Source organism: Penicillium psychrosexuale (genome assembly GCF_028828465.1).
Source record: "Penicillium psychrosexuale strain IBT 29551 chromosome Unknown utg000004l, whole genome shotgun sequence".
In the NCBI taxonomy this organism is placed as follows: Eukaryota; Fungi; Ascomycota; class Eurotiomycetes; order Eurotiales; family Aspergillaceae; genus Penicillium; species Penicillium psychrosexuale.
In genome coordinates, this window is record NW_026643189.1 from 2866522 (window position 1) to 2881057 (window position 14536).

A 14536-nucleotide genomic window follows, 5' to 3' on the forward strand; every position below is an offset into this window, starting at 1 on the left:
TTCGACGCAGTGTTATTAACATCTCTTTACATCTAAAAGCCATATATAAAAACATTCTCAGTGAAATGATACTAGCATCAAATCACACTGGCACAACGGGTATAAATGAAATCCACCAACATCACAACCAACCTCATCTTCCAACCACTCAAGCCTTAACCTCATTACCGCTCTCATCGCTATCAAACTTCGCACCGGCGATGTGCACATCAGTGCTCGCATGGCGGGTAGCCTCCTCCAGGTACTCAGGTTTGAGCTCGCCATGCTTGTCATAGCGATAAGGCTCCTTAACGGAGATAGTAACGACATCGAAGACATTAGAAGACTTCTTGAAGATAGCGTCCATCTCTTCAAGGGACCGGTAGCGTGTCTCAGGGAAGAAGAAGTATACACAGGGGAACATGAATGCGTTTCTGCTATTGTCAGTTCCAAGTCATGGCTCAATGGGTTAATGGGGAGGATAGGATCGTATCTTACATAACAGCGAAGATGACATAGGTCTTGTATCCGATATTCTCGAACGCAACAGGCGTGATCATCACGACCATAAAGTTGAAGATCCAGTTCGCGCTGGTGGCTAGTGCGTTTGTTGGAGCGCGGATGCGCAGAGGCACGATTTCCGCTGGGTACAGCCAGGTCATTCCCAGCCAGCCGATGGCGAAGAAGGTGTTGAAGACGAAGAGGAAGACTGCTTGTCCGATGCCGGCGCGGCTGTCGTTTAGGACGGTCAGGCGGTAGTTAGTGCCGGCTAGGATTGCCATTGAAAGGGACATGCCGGCGGCCTGAGAAGTACGAAGCACTGGTTAGCTGATGGGATAATGGATAGGCACGGAGTGTGGGGGAGTGACATACGCCGATTAGCATCAGTGGACGACGGCCGACTTTCTCGATGATGAAAATTGGGATAAATGCTGCCATTAGATACTCTGTGCCGTTGCAGGCTGCTAGTAACTTTGGGAGGTTGCCGCTTCCAAGACCGATCTCGGCGTACAGTGAAGGTGCCTAGTGGACCTGATTAGCATAGGGCTAGGATGGTACGTCAGTTGAGGAGAGGGTCTCACGTAGTAGGTGATGAGATTAATTCCAGAAATCTGCTGGAACATCTGGTTGACGTAGGCCAGTGCCACGCGATGGAATTCTCGATACTCGCTCATCTTGAACAGACTTCTATAAGAGCCCTTGTTCATTTCCTTGACAGTTTCCTCGATGGCGATGAGCTCGTTCTTGATGTACGGGTCATCCCGAGTTTTCTCATTTAGACATTCGAGGATCTCTAAAGCCTCATCGGTCCGGCCTTGCATGACAAGCCATCTTGGGGACTCGGGCAGGTTGAGGATAGAGCAGAAGATAATGATAGCGAAGATAATCTGGAAAGCTAGAGGGAACCGCCACGCGACCTCTTTTTCTCCGATGAATGACATGCCTAGTTCAGGATTATATTAGTAATTGCGACTTGATCGTAACATACAGAATGGGTTCAACTCACCATAGTTGATCCAGTAGCTAAGAGTAATACCGCCCGTGATGAGCATACCCTCGATCATCACCATCTTGCCACGATCGTGGGCCTTGGCTGACTCGGACTGCCAGGTGGGTACGGTACTTGTATTCATACCATTGCCAACACCAGTGACAATCCGGCCGACAATGAAATGGGGTAAGGAATACGCGGTGCATTGCAATAGGGCGCCAGTCGCCATGATCATACAGCCACAGAAGATAGTCCTCCGTCGACCCAGCGGATTACCGATGAAGATAGTCAAGACGGCGCCGAAGAAACATCCTAGATTGTACGATGCGACTGCAATGCCTTGGTTCAGACTGCGCTGCGATCGGAGGGGCTTGTTATCGGCGATGGCTGGATCTAGTGGATTGATATCGGGGAAGTATTTGATGAATGAGGGCAGGTCTAGCAGACCACCCGTGACACCTTGATCGTAACCAAATAGCCTTATAGGTTAGTTTCCAGTTTCAGAATAGCAATTGAATTGTATCATACAAGAAGTCCAGACTACCAAGGGAACTGATAGCCAGGTTGAGAGACCGGCCTCTCCAGCCAAAGAACTTCGGAATGCCGAACATGATGCCCACACCTGAGAAGATCGCAAATTACAAACATGATGGGAATGCCGATCAGCGGGTTATATAGGCCACTTTCAATTCCTCCGGATTCACAAAAGCGGTAATCCGAGGTGACCGGGGGGATCTCCAATGTCTGGGGCTGGCCAAGATACGGGGAAGGCGTCGGACGACGCGGGGATGAGGGAAGTTTCATGGGGAAAGGAGTTGGGGGCGTCTTCTCTGGATTGTGACTGGTCAGACGAATTCAGCGCTAACTCTATACATTCAGGACTTTCTGGAATTTACCGCTTTGTCGAGGAAATAAGTACAGGGAGTCATCGCTTAGCGGCATGGCTTGTTATGGCGCAACCCAAAGCAACGTGCTGATATTGCCATATTTGGTGTATTTGCAGGTGGTTTCTTTCTCATTCCGATTTTATCCGAACATCTACTCATTATACTCCTCACACTGCCACTGCCGATATATTATGGAGTGTAGAAAACGGATTCGGTTGGATAGCGCAAGACATGGCCAAGCCAGCCAAGACCGATGCAACCTCCCGGCAGCAAATGAGACGGGATGCCCTCAAAGCGAGTAGTCTGGGCCAATGAGAACAGACTAACTAAGAGCACCCCGGTCTTTGTTATGACATGCGCCAAATACGCCAAAACGCCGCATGGACCCGAGTGAATGGAAAATGTTACATTGAAAGTACGATGATGCAAAGGCAATCTTCGAGGCTCAGAGGGGAATAAATATTCCGGCACCACACCTGGGGAAATAAATAATTAATATCTACAATGTATACATGTAACTATACGTACCGGATTTTCCCTGGCGGGTGGGGCTTTCCTGTTTGATCTGCCGCCGCTTTTATGAGGGTGATCATGCTCAATCCAGTCACGTGCAGAATGACTGATGCCAGTAAGTGCTCAGTAAGTGCTCAGTGAGTGCTCATTGGGTGCTCCCTGATTACTCAGTGATACTCAGTAACTAGTTATCTAATCAGTGAGTAATAACTAGTTAACTAACTAGCACCCCCACCAAGGGGGTCATAATAGTATCATCTTCTTCCCCCATCAAGCTTACTGCCACACGTACGCTCGCCATACCTGGATTTCTATCAGTAATTATTTGCAGGGGGAAATGGTCCTATGGGAAAGCAGAGCGAAGCGCTTCGTCCATCAGGTATAAATTGATTGGTTGGTTGGCACGGCCAGGCAGCGGCGTATTGATCGGTACATCAGCGCCATACTTCGAAGGTTTTAATAGCCGAAGATGTTGGATCCAAGTCATGTGATAAGCCCCGGCGCTATATTACCCCGCAGTACACAGTCATACCCACGGTATCCCTCTAGGAGATATCGTAGTTCTCTTCCCTAGGCATATAAAAAAGCTAGTCGAACCTAATCTAGTGCCCTCTCTTTCCAAGATTACACTCACTAACGGGTTTAGTCACTGCGCCTCCTCAATCAACTCCAGCAATCAAGTGGTCTCATCTATGGCGCTCCCACTTTACATTCCTCATTGTATTCACACACCCGCCGGCCGGTATCACCTCCCACCATCTGATCAGCCGCTCAGAATCCAAATCGAAGGTCCCCTAATCGCCATACAAAGACTCCTACCACATATCCATTGGCGTCTGGAGTTTGGAGACCGAACATTCCCACAGCCAGCAGGCCCAGAGCTAGCACGGTTAACGTATCAGACTATATACGGACGGGATGTTTGTCCGGAAGTCCCGGGTGATCTGGTGGTGCAGGATGAATACTTGGGCTGGATGCCGGAGAAGCGTCCGGAGGAGTAAGTCAATCTCTCCTAGTGGAAGCAACGAGCTCTGATGGCCCTATGGCTAATCAGTTCTCTCCTTTTAATTTGAGTAGGCTGATTGACTATTATGGTGTAACATTTGACCATCTTGTCCCAGCTGACGATATCAACCCCGAGGTCTTACAGATTAACATCATTGACATTGAGGATGATAATGGTGTTTATGCAAATACATGGCTTTCATTTGCAGTAGATCCGACTGAGTTTATTGGGAAGAAGGTACTAGCAGTGCCGAGGTGTTGCCAGAAGAGGAAGGGAACACAGGATCGCTGGCGAGTGAATGCCCTTGTGGACCAGAGGATTCATAGGTTGGAACATTTGAAGGACGCTAAAGAATGGAAAACTCTGACAGAAGATCAAAATGCGAAAATTGAGAACTTGAATTAATATATCGTCGCATTCCGTGCTAGGACCTTAGCTAGCCCTTTTCAGAAACACTATATGAATAGAATTGATATCGATAATGAAATAGAATATTGGAACTTGACGGAAAAACGGTGGTAAGGCGAGTGTATATATAGCAGAAAAATCTCAATAAATTCTCTAACTCTCTAAAACTAATAATAGTCCTAAAACATGACAATATGATAGACAACTTAGTAATCAAAACAAATAAAATAAAAGGAAAGGGTGTTTTTCGGGCGAAAAACCAGCCTGGTCAATCACGTGACCCAGCTGTATCAGGGATGAAAAATAACAGTATTCATCCTAGATTCTGACATATAATAACCCGTGATCAAGTTAGGGTACTCAGGGACGTGCTCATTTTTACTCAGTGATCAAAAAGCGGCAAGAGGTGAGCACTAAAAGGGAAAGGGAAAGGTCTCGAGTGCCAGGGATTATCTGGTACATATGTAGGTCTCAAGAACTCCAAGGAATTTCAGCCCTCGGATACCGGCTGGGCCATAGATTAATATATTAAGGACGTCAGCGGCACCCGGCATACTACACGTACGGCTTGCCTAAATAGATACACATCCGATATTCGATCATTTTAATAAATCTGCCCGATCCGAGTTATTCAGGCTAAACTTCTGATATGGCCTGACTCTCGTACCTGTTGATCCGTGTCTCCGGACTTGGTCAAACAAGAATATTCATGAGTATAGATCTAGAGATAGGTCATATATTGCTTATTCGTCCTTTGGAGAGCAACTTAATATTGATCTTTGCTTGTCTTCAACAATGTACTATGTTTATCGCTTGGATATTCGAGAATAGCAGATTACATTGTTGACGGCCTTGGTAGATAGTAGCTGTTTTAGCTCTTTATTTCTTAGACGAACATTACATTGTTCGACTCCTCTTTGTCCGTTCCTTGTTCTATCCTTGGCTTTCCCAAATTAGTCGTCCTTATTGTCAACTCAAGTTCGAGTCTCTTTGTCTTGGCCGTTGAAACTCCTCTCTATGCACTTGTCGTCATTGTTCGAACTGTTACTCCTTTTGTTCTAAGCGGTTCTATTTGAGGTGAACCTATTTTCGTGATGCTTCAACGCCCGTGGGTTAGCAGGCAGACCCATGTTGAGCAGAAACAGAGGCGTTGGAAAAAGTATATAGCTTCGCCAGTATCTCTCTGTTGCTCTCCATTCTAGCATCGTCCAGCAAGTACGATACAACAGATCCAACATTTTCTAAATTCAACTTCTCTATCAATCCAATTGTTCGACGTATAGCTTATCTCAACCATAACAATGAAGCGTTTCTGCCACAGCCTCAAATGCTGGGGCCGCCGCTGCGACTGCAGTGATGACTCGGATTCCGATGGCCAAACACTGCCCCTAGCTAAAGTGGCACCTAAAGGCGGGCATAATGCACCTCCTACAATGACTTACCCTAAAAATGTGACAGCCAAAGCCCCAAAGCCAGGTAAAGACCCTAAGCCAGCTGAGCCTAAGAACAAGGCTAAACCTCAGGAAGCCGCCACCGACAATGATGGCAATTCTCGCACAGAAATTACACCTGACATGAGTGATATCGATATGAACGATGCCAGTGATGGTAGAATAAGTGACAATCCCTCTCCCCCCAGATCTGACAGTGATATTGATATGCCAGATGCCGATCCCGGCGAATTATTGACCTACCCTCTAGCCCGAATGTCACAGAATAGACGTACCTTATCCAATGCAGGTGAAAGTGAGTCTTCATCCGATGATGATGCCTTGTACTTCGGTTCTCCGCGTCCCCGTGCTCCCATACCCTTGAGGGCCACGCACCAGTCTGGCCGAATCGAACTTTGGAGCCTGAGATCCTCTAACGACAGCATGCAATCCTATAGCGGTAGGAAGCGGGGGCATGTCGAAGAGGTTGAGGATGTAAATCAAGAATGGAGCCCAGCTCCTAGCTCTCACGGTTCTCCCCCTTCGAAGCGTCAGCGCACCAGTGGGGAGAGTTCGACTGAAGGACAGCTTTGGGGACCGGAACTATTGTTTCCAGAACCACTCACTTCTCAAAACGTTGCCGCCTCTAGTGATTCCGAAGAGTTCAACACAGACGATGAGATGTATGAAAAGCCTTCTACAACGACAATCAACCGGTACCGAGAAAAAGGAGCTCAACTACAAGCTTGGTTAGAAGACCCTAACGAACCAGACTGCAATATTGCCCCGGCAACAGCAACTCTAGACGACTTGATGAACGCCCCGCCGCCAGACGTTTTTGAACTCGGAGAAAGCTATCACCGAGATCCGGGCGACCTTATGGACGGAGGCGAACCCGAGTCGACGGGCCTCCCTACCGAGGGAAACAGGTACCGACATACAGCGTTTTTTAACAATGTTCTGAACCCAGAGACCCTAGCGAGATTCAACTTCCCAAGTTTGAGTAATAGCTATACACATCTGGTCGGACCGGGACTGCTTGTTGCTGATTCCATTTTTAGGTACGATAACATCCAGTGGAATGAATTCGCCAAGGCTGTGTATGAGTATGACCACCCCATGTCCACTTTGAGGTATATTATGTTTACCCATGTCGTTAATGACGAGACTGGACCGTATATCAGGCGGATACTCTATCCCAGACTTGGACGCGATTTCGAAGCTGCGATGCACGAGTCGTGCATGAAGGTCGAACGTGGCACTGCTGAGTATGAGGAACTTCTCGGCACGAAATTAGGAAAAGCAGCTGCCATACTTCTTATATCATCTCTCCCTAGAGGTACGAGACGTATCGCCCGAGTAGTCATTTGGAATTGGGTCTATAGAGTTCAGATAAGATTCGAGATCGAACCCATTATTGCTAACTCAGATGATCAACCAGAAACTGCCGGCGATGATTGAATTGCTTGTAAGTATTGTTTGGGGATTTGCATCATGTTTAAGGGTGTTTTGGGGTTTTTGGACATGACCTTGAAGACAAAGGAATATATAAATTTGCAGTCAATAACCACGAGACTATATGCGATTTGACCGGTGTGACTAGCGATTACCAGGATTAGAAAAGGGATAAAAGTGGAATACCATCTAGCCATCTATTCTATAATTATCAACAATCCTAAGAATCCTCAGGCGCAAGCTTTGATAACCCTCGCAGCTTTGGGCCATACTTCATAAACAAAAAAGGTACTGGCAATAGAGCCGCAGCCACAGCTCCGATAATAGAAACAGCAGGACCAATCCCCAAAGCCCTGATCATCGGTTTAGCCGCCAAGGGAAGCCCGGCAGCCAGCAAGCTTCTCAGAAAAGTGACAGCTGCCGTTGAGCTAGCAGCGTAGAGCTTATACACATCAATCAAAAAATTCAAACACTGTTGGAAAATGCAGTTGAATCCAATGCCAATAAATACGGCTGCCAGACATGGCAGGATCCAGTGGTGAGGAGGTTCAGCGGTCCAAGCAAACCAGAAGAGTCCGACGACAAAGAATACCGCCCCGAATGCCATAGGCGGAAGTCGTGCTTCAGGTACTGCTTTCCCATTCGCCTCCTTGGATATCTGGTTATAGCGGTATTGGTTCCAGATATTGAGACCTACCGATGATATGACGCCAATCAACAATCCCAGGAACGGCAAAGAGCCAACAACGCGGTTCCAACCTCGAGATTGCTGGAACGCGATTGGAAATACCTCAAGGGTTAGGTACATGACGCCGTAGACGAAGGAGGCATAGAAGGCAATGCAGGTGACAATCGGCTCAGTGAACAGCATTCTCAATGGGCGGGCGAGCTGCTTCGTGACAACGGATTTGACATCGAGTTTCAAATGCTCATGGGGATGATAGTACCTCGAGTCATTGGTGTCCTTCCGAAGCTGCTGTGCTTTGCGCTTGAGTAGCACCAGCGGGTATACCTCTGGCAGACAGAAGAAGGTCAAGGTGAAAATGACAAAGACCCAGATTGCGTGGATGTACGCGGTCCAGCGCCAGCCCATATTTGGATTCAACAGTATGGCTGCGCCAATCACTGGACCTAACGCTGGGCCGCCATTCACGGCCACTGCATAGAGGCTGACTGCGGTCCCGCGCGTCTCTTTACTCCATATATCACCTAGTGCAGCGGTGACGTTGCTAATCGGGGCAGAGCCGAAGAAGCCTGCGAAAAAGCGCGTGACGAACACCGAGGCTGCATCTCTGCTTACGCCAGTGCCGATGGAGAATAGTGCTAGACAAAAGACGGCGGGGAGTATGCTGACTCTTCGGCCCCAGATTTCTGAAAGGGGGGCCCAGATGATAGGTCCGAAGACGAAGCCAAGGCTGGCATTACTATTAGCATTGTATTTGGTGTTTTTTTGCAATCCCACTCACAGATACAGCGACACATCCAACACGGCAGCCTCGCTGCTCACGCCAGTATACCTCGCGATGGTGTCATCGGCCGGCGTGGTGATGCTTGACCCTAGACTACCCGCCAAAGCAAGCATGCCCAGTTGAAATGTCACCCACCATTTGTACCGGGGAGTCCAATTTTGAGGATTCAATACATCGTCCTGATCCCACTTGACGAGGTATGCTGGATCAAGAGATGCAGGATCCTTCTCGGGCTCGACTTGTATTACAAAACTGCCCTTCGACCATATGCGTGGCATGATTGGGATCAATACCGTAGAGTGATGTTGCTAGTCTCATGGAGAAAAACCCATCTCTAGTACGGAGTACTCCGTGCTAAGTAGATGTTGCTTCGGCAAAACGATACTGATGCCGAAGCCGATGTCGGAGCAGGCCGATCCCTCCAGGACAGGATTGCGGAGAGCGCCATTTGAAAATTTAGTGTCCTCACGTCTCGGAGATAACTAGTTAGGTCCATGGAGTGGATTCTGCTTGGTAATCCGAATTGGTGCAGGGGAAAGTGAAGCATCAAGCTTTTTCCCGGGGGTGCGGGGGGCTGGGACTGGGGGACTTGGCAGAGATCTTGCTATTAAATTGAGACACGATCAACTAAGACCCTGAGACCAAGATTGCTGTTTTCTTGACATGGCTTGTTAGCACATGCCTTTCCTATATTTTTACTGCACGTGTAGTCGGGACCAATTTGAAGTCAGCAACAATATCAATATGAGACAGGCGATTCCAGGAAGTGGCAGTAGATTGGAAATCATTAAAGGCCGCGAAAAATGACCTGACATTCATCTAAGATCGTTCAAAACATAATCTCTAAATACAATACGTGCTTTTGATAATAAAAAATCATGTACATGCCGATGGGAGCATTTTCTCGTATCTCTCCTGATCAGAGATGTGGAACGCGCCCACTTGCAAGAAGAAGATTCACAATGCTCATGATACCTTCACCCAAAATGAGGCCGGAGGCAAGAACGACGACAGTCGAGGAGGCGGCATCTGCTTTTTCAGATGCCTGTTCGGCTGATATTGATGATCGCTGCGCATCCTGTAATTCAGTCTCCAGAGACGATCCCATAGTAGTGGCGTTTCCGCTGTCCACTTGTTGGTTGAGCGATTCAGAGTGCCTCCGCGACCACCACCATGCAATGATACCACCGATGGCTCTCGCCAGGGTAAAGGAAGGCTCGTTAAAGATACCAACGGCAACAGCGATACCGCCGGGGATCCAAGATCTCCAAGGAGGGGGTTTCCCGTTGCGTGCAAAGGCAGGGGACGCAGCTACGATCCTCAAGGCGGTAAGGAATGCCCACACGATACCAGCAATGACAGAGACTTGTCCAGCCATTTTGGGCAGCCCTTGACCGGTCACAAGGCGAGCAGTGAAAATCCAGACATAGGCGGTAGGTGTCTGGAACATTTCGCCCGGGATCTCATATACGTTCACGTATAATTTGTATACGGCAGTTGATAGAACTGCACCCACAAGACTGCCAATTATCTGGCCATAGAACTGGGCTTTCGGGCTTGCGCCGAGTAGATGACCGGTCTTTAAATCTTGCATCATATCACCGGCTTGCAGAGCTCCTGACTCGGAGACTGCACCCGCAAGCAGGTTCGTCACTAATGCGGTGCGTCTGGAGAAATGGGATGCTGGCGTGGCGAGTGAAAAGAGAAGTTGTGTCAGCTTGCTGATACCCGAAACTGGGTTGAGGTCGGTCTCGCCGAGAGCCCGGACACCCATAATAGACAGTAGTACTGCCAGCAGAGTTGCCAATGTCGACAGAAAAGGGGAAATGATGTCACCAAAGACAAAGTGCATGCATGCGACATTCAGGAGGAGAGTCAAAGGAAGGAGAATCACTACTGTTCGAGTTGAGATGAGTTCAGATGGCGGTGCATCATCCTTATCCTCTTCGTTTGCAGTTAATAGTGTATGTTGGGCGGCATCTTCATGAGCCAAAAGATGAGACTCTGACTCCAAGGCGGAGTAGTTGATATATGAGTGCTGAGAAGAATGTAGTCGGAGTGCAATCCACTGACCAGCGCGAGTGGATCGGAAATAGACTATCCATCTTGGAGAGTACTTCAGGATGGGCCTGAGCACCAGCCACCCAAGACTAACAAGTGAATCAGCAAGCATAATGGCTAGCGATATCCAGACAATCCATGCTTTGCTGCCATCTTCCCAGTTATTAACCGGGCCGGGAGCCCAGCCGCGGCTCTTAGCCAACGGTGATAGAACGCCCCACCCCAAGGCTGCCCCGAAAAGCATGTGCATGCACGTTGATGGACCCATAATGATGCCCTGGCCGATATATGCTGGCGACGGGTTGAGGGTCCACAGCCAGTTATCCGCCATGCCCACACCAAACAGAGGGATGGCACGGACTAGAGGGACGAAGTAGGAGAAAAGAGTCTAATTGAGTTAGCATGAACTTTGCAGAGTCCAGTTGGAGATATTCACATATACACCCGATACTGTAAACGATCCAAGTAAGATGCGCATCTTCGAGCGCCAATTTTGCTCCTTGGAAGCTTGGTCTTCAGCATCGCCATCCTTCAAGAGGCCTGTGTCTTCTTGCGATGGACCAGCTGTTTCGGCCTCCGTGTTCAAAATACCCGCACGGGAACTTTCTGGTGCTATAACCTTTTCCTCGCTACCAGAACTATGCAAGACCTTGAGCATCAACGCCGAGGCAGTACCACTCGGAAATCGCAGCTTCTCTCGGACGATGACAGCTTTTCGTAGTGGGACCGCAAACACCACCCCGAAGAGACAGACTCCCAGACTCCAGATAACCAACTTCCAGAAACCGAGTTTCAAAGGACCTCCTTCGCCTTCTCCGCCATCGCCTTCGGGTCCATCTTCGCCAGGCTTCAACAGAAACTCCAGGGCAGGGATGACGCCAACAAATCCGCATCCAAGGGGCATAGTTCCCACTGCACCGGCAACCGTTTGTATCAAGACATTCTCAACCGGTGTGAAGGGGAAAGACAGGTGCTTGGATAGAACCTTGAAGACCGAAAAGCCAATCAAGGCCGAGGGCATTGCCATTGTGCTGATCCATCCTGTCTGCAAGCCGAAATAGGTATTCGAGAATGTGATGAGAGCACCAATAATAAGACCGACGAGAAGTGAGCGCGGAGTGAAGCTCTGAGGGGATGTGGCGCGAGCTTGCGCGGGATCAGCGATAGGATCTGTGGGCGGCTGATCCAGGGACGGCCCTCCCACAGTGCGCTGACGCTGTTCGGGGACATTGCCGTCCATACTGATGGTCTGATAATTCATGGGACCGACCGATCAGTCATAGCGAGGTGAATGTTCGGCGAGAAGTCCAATCTCGGGGGACTGGCGGGTTGATAAGCGTCGCTGATTAATGCGAATCCGCGATAAGATCACCTGACGTCACATCATACCTACATGTATAGGCTAGGTATCCGTCATCGCCATTGCATTCTTTTGACCTAATAGACATAAGGAAATAGCCTAACAGCATCGAGAATGAACAGGTTGTCGGAGGCTTAGGAGGTTTACTCTATCAGTATTGAGGCTAATCAAAAAAAAAGCTAGCGAGCAGCTCTCATGACAACCAAGCTAGAAATTATCAAGCGCTAGTGATGGCGCTATTATGTATCCCCAGGTCAAGTGTAGAGTGTTTCGTGCTGCCCAATTATCTGAGCTATGAAGCAAGTAGGAGCCCTGGAAATGCAATAATACAACCAAAGCACTATTTCCAAGTAACGCTAGTAGCGGGGTCTAATCCTAATTGGGATAAAGACGGCGGGGTCTAAACCCAAACGGGAACTGCATCATTGCGTTGGCCTGACTTCTCAGGTTCGAGGTTCCCAAGGTTAACAATACTCGGTCCCTTTGGTCCTTCCTGTTTCTTTCATCCTTCCTCGTCCCTTTCCTTTCCTTCTCCTCCTCCCCTTTCTCCTTCTCCTTTCTCCTGTATCAGCTCGGACCATTTTTTGACTGTGAGTGTACTTTGTTGGCGTCAATTCCTTGGTTTCCATCAATTCAATTAATACCATAGTCTCAAGTTCTCAAGATGGATGACCAAGTCAAGTCTTCAGAGGATGGCAATCCTCGGGTTGTTGACAAGTCAAATTCGCGCGCTGACTTCAAGCAAGCGCAACTCGCTGGTGGATGGATACCCGGCATGGACACCAAAGTGGACTACTCAGATGAATTCGAATTCGGTGGCTCACTCGGTAACTTGGCACTTATGATTGGCTTCCCATTGCTGATGTGGTACATGTGGATCGGTGCTACCTACTATGACGGGAAACTACCTCTGCCGCAAAACGGACAGTCCTGGGCGGACTTCGGAAAGCATCTGTGTCACCTTGTTTACATCGGTGCGTTTCCGCACTTTAGAGCGTGGCGCATCTACTGGACATTCTACATCTTCGAGGCAGCATGCTACATCTTCATGCCTGGGTTCACGTGCTATGGGAAGCCTCTTCGCCATTTGAAAGGCAAGCAGCTGGAGTATTATTGCTCCGCTTACAGTAGCTTGTACTTCACAATGGTTGTCATGGCTGCTCTGCACTACACTGGAATGTTCCCAATCTACACTATCCTAGATGAGTTCGGTCCTCTGATGTCTGTGGCGATTTTGTCCGGGTTTCTCGCCAGCTTTTTCGCTTATTTCTCTGCATTTGCTCGAGGTACCCAGCACCGCATCACTGGTTACCCAATCTATGATTTTTTCATGGGAGCAGAACTCAACCCACGCATGTTCGGGATCCTGGACTTTAAGATGTTCTACGAAGTCCGTATCCCATGGTTCATGCTCTTGGGTCTGAGCTGCGCAGCTGCCACTCGCCAATATGAACTCTACGCCTATGTCTCCGGTGAAGTTATGTTCCTTGTCATGGCACACTTCCTTTACGCCAATGCCTGCGCCAAGGCAGAGCACCTCATCACCACAACATGGGACATGTACCAGGAGAAACTGGGATTCTTGTTGATCTTCTGGAACATGGCTGGCGTCCCTATGTCATATTGCCACTGCGTTCTGTACCTGGCTAATCGTCACCCGTCAACATATGCATGGAACAAAAATGCATTGGCGGTATTGTTTGTGTCATATCTTTGCGTCTACTGGGTCTGGGACACTGCAAACAGCCAGAAGAACGCCTTCCGCATGATGGAGCGAGGCAAAATGGTTACGCGCAATACCTTCCCCCAGCTTCCTTGGCGCCACGTTAACAATCCAAAGACACTTGTGACAGACGACGGCGATACCATTTTCGTTGATGGGTGGTACCGATTGGCTCGCAAGATCCATTACAGTTGCGATATGTTTTTCGCTTTGTCGTGGGCCCTAATCACCGGGTTCGACAGCCCCCTTCCCTGGTTCTACCCTGTCTTCTTCGCGGTCATGATCGGCCACCGAGCCATGAGGGATATCACCAAATGTAAAAACAAGTATGGGAAGACATGGGATGAGTATGAGAGGCAGGTTCCAAGCCTCTTCATTCCGGTGAGCTCTTACTACAACTTTCTTTTTGAAACTATATACTCACTCTCAACAGTATGTGCTCTAAGTTTCTCTGACTTGCGGGCCCCCATGATTGTGGTTGGGCCATTCCTATCCCATCGATGCCCCTTGTCTACTTCCACAACAGCGAATTCAATAGCACTAGTCCGTATCTACAGACCAAACAGCTTAAGAAATCATCTTTATTTTCGGGACTTGCATTTCAAAGAGATTTGTTATCATGTCGGCTAGAATTTAGATAACCTCCCGAGGTAGGTTTCTGTGACTCATTATTAGCTCCGTGTCGGTGTTCAACCCCACATTGGAAATTGTAGAAATTTCCTGGGATAAACAAGATATCTTCTTATATTTAGT

The 14536-nt window shown here is 48.5% G+C and overlaps 6 protein-coding genes across 6 annotated transcripts; 3 read left to right on the forward strand and 3 right to left on the reverse strand.

Annotated features, from left to right (window-relative positions):
• Positions 1–148: 148 nt before the first annotated feature.
• Positions 149–2275, reverse strand: N7518_006915 (uncharacterized protein; the record flags this gene model as incomplete). Its single annotated transcript, XM_057187842.1, has 7 exons — positions 149–413; positions 478–782; positions 853–1002; positions 1062–1423; positions 1487–1950; positions 2000–2093; positions 2176–2275. The coding sequence occupies 7 exons, from the start codon at positions 2273–2275 to the stop codon at positions 149–151; spliced, it is 1740 nt and encodes a 579-aa protein (XP_057039545.1).
• Positions 2276–3563: 1288 nt separating this feature from the next.
• Positions 3564–4282, forward strand: N7518_006916 (uncharacterized protein; the record flags this gene model as incomplete). Its single annotated transcript, XM_057187843.1, has 2 exons — positions 3564–3868; positions 3949–4282. The coding sequence occupies 2 exons, from the start codon at positions 3564–3566 to the stop codon at positions 4280–4282; spliced, it is 639 nt and encodes a 212-aa protein (XP_057039546.1).
• A 1304-nt stretch (positions 4283–5586) lies between these two features.
• Positions 5587–7176, forward strand: N7518_006917 (uncharacterized protein; the record flags this gene model as incomplete). The annotated part of the gene is made up of 1 exon (XM_057187844.1): positions 5587–7176. One exon carries the CDS (start codon positions 5587–5589, stop codon positions 7174–7176), a length of 1590 nt encoding a protein of 529 aa, XP_057039547.1.
• Positions 7177–7390: 214 nt separating this feature from the next.
• On the reverse strand, positions 7391–8917 carry N7518_006918 (MFS transporter; the record flags this gene model as incomplete). Its single annotated transcript, XM_057187845.1, has 2 exons — positions 7391–8585; positions 8637–8917. The coding sequence occupies 2 exons, from the start codon at positions 8915–8917 to the stop codon at positions 7391–7393; spliced, it is 1476 nt and encodes a 491-aa protein (XP_057039548.1).
• Positions 8918–9558: 641 nt separating this feature from the next.
• On the reverse strand, positions 9559–11940 carry N7518_006919 (OPT family oligopeptide transporter; the record flags this gene model as incomplete). The annotated part of the gene is made up of 2 exons (XM_057187846.1): positions 9559–11088; positions 11143–11940. The coding sequence occupies 2 exons, from the start codon at positions 11938–11940 to the stop codon at positions 9559–9561; spliced, it is 2328 nt and encodes a 775-aa protein (XP_057039549.1).
• Positions 11941–12724: 784 nt separating this feature from the next.
• Positions 12725–14228, forward strand: N7518_006920 (uncharacterized protein; the record flags this gene model as incomplete). The annotated part of the gene is made up of 2 exons (XM_057187847.1): positions 12725–14164; positions 14217–14228. 2 exons carry the CDS (start codon positions 12725–12727, stop codon positions 14226–14228), a joined length of 1452 nt encoding a protein of 483 aa, XP_057039550.1.
• Positions 14229–14536: the final 308 nt, after the last annotated feature.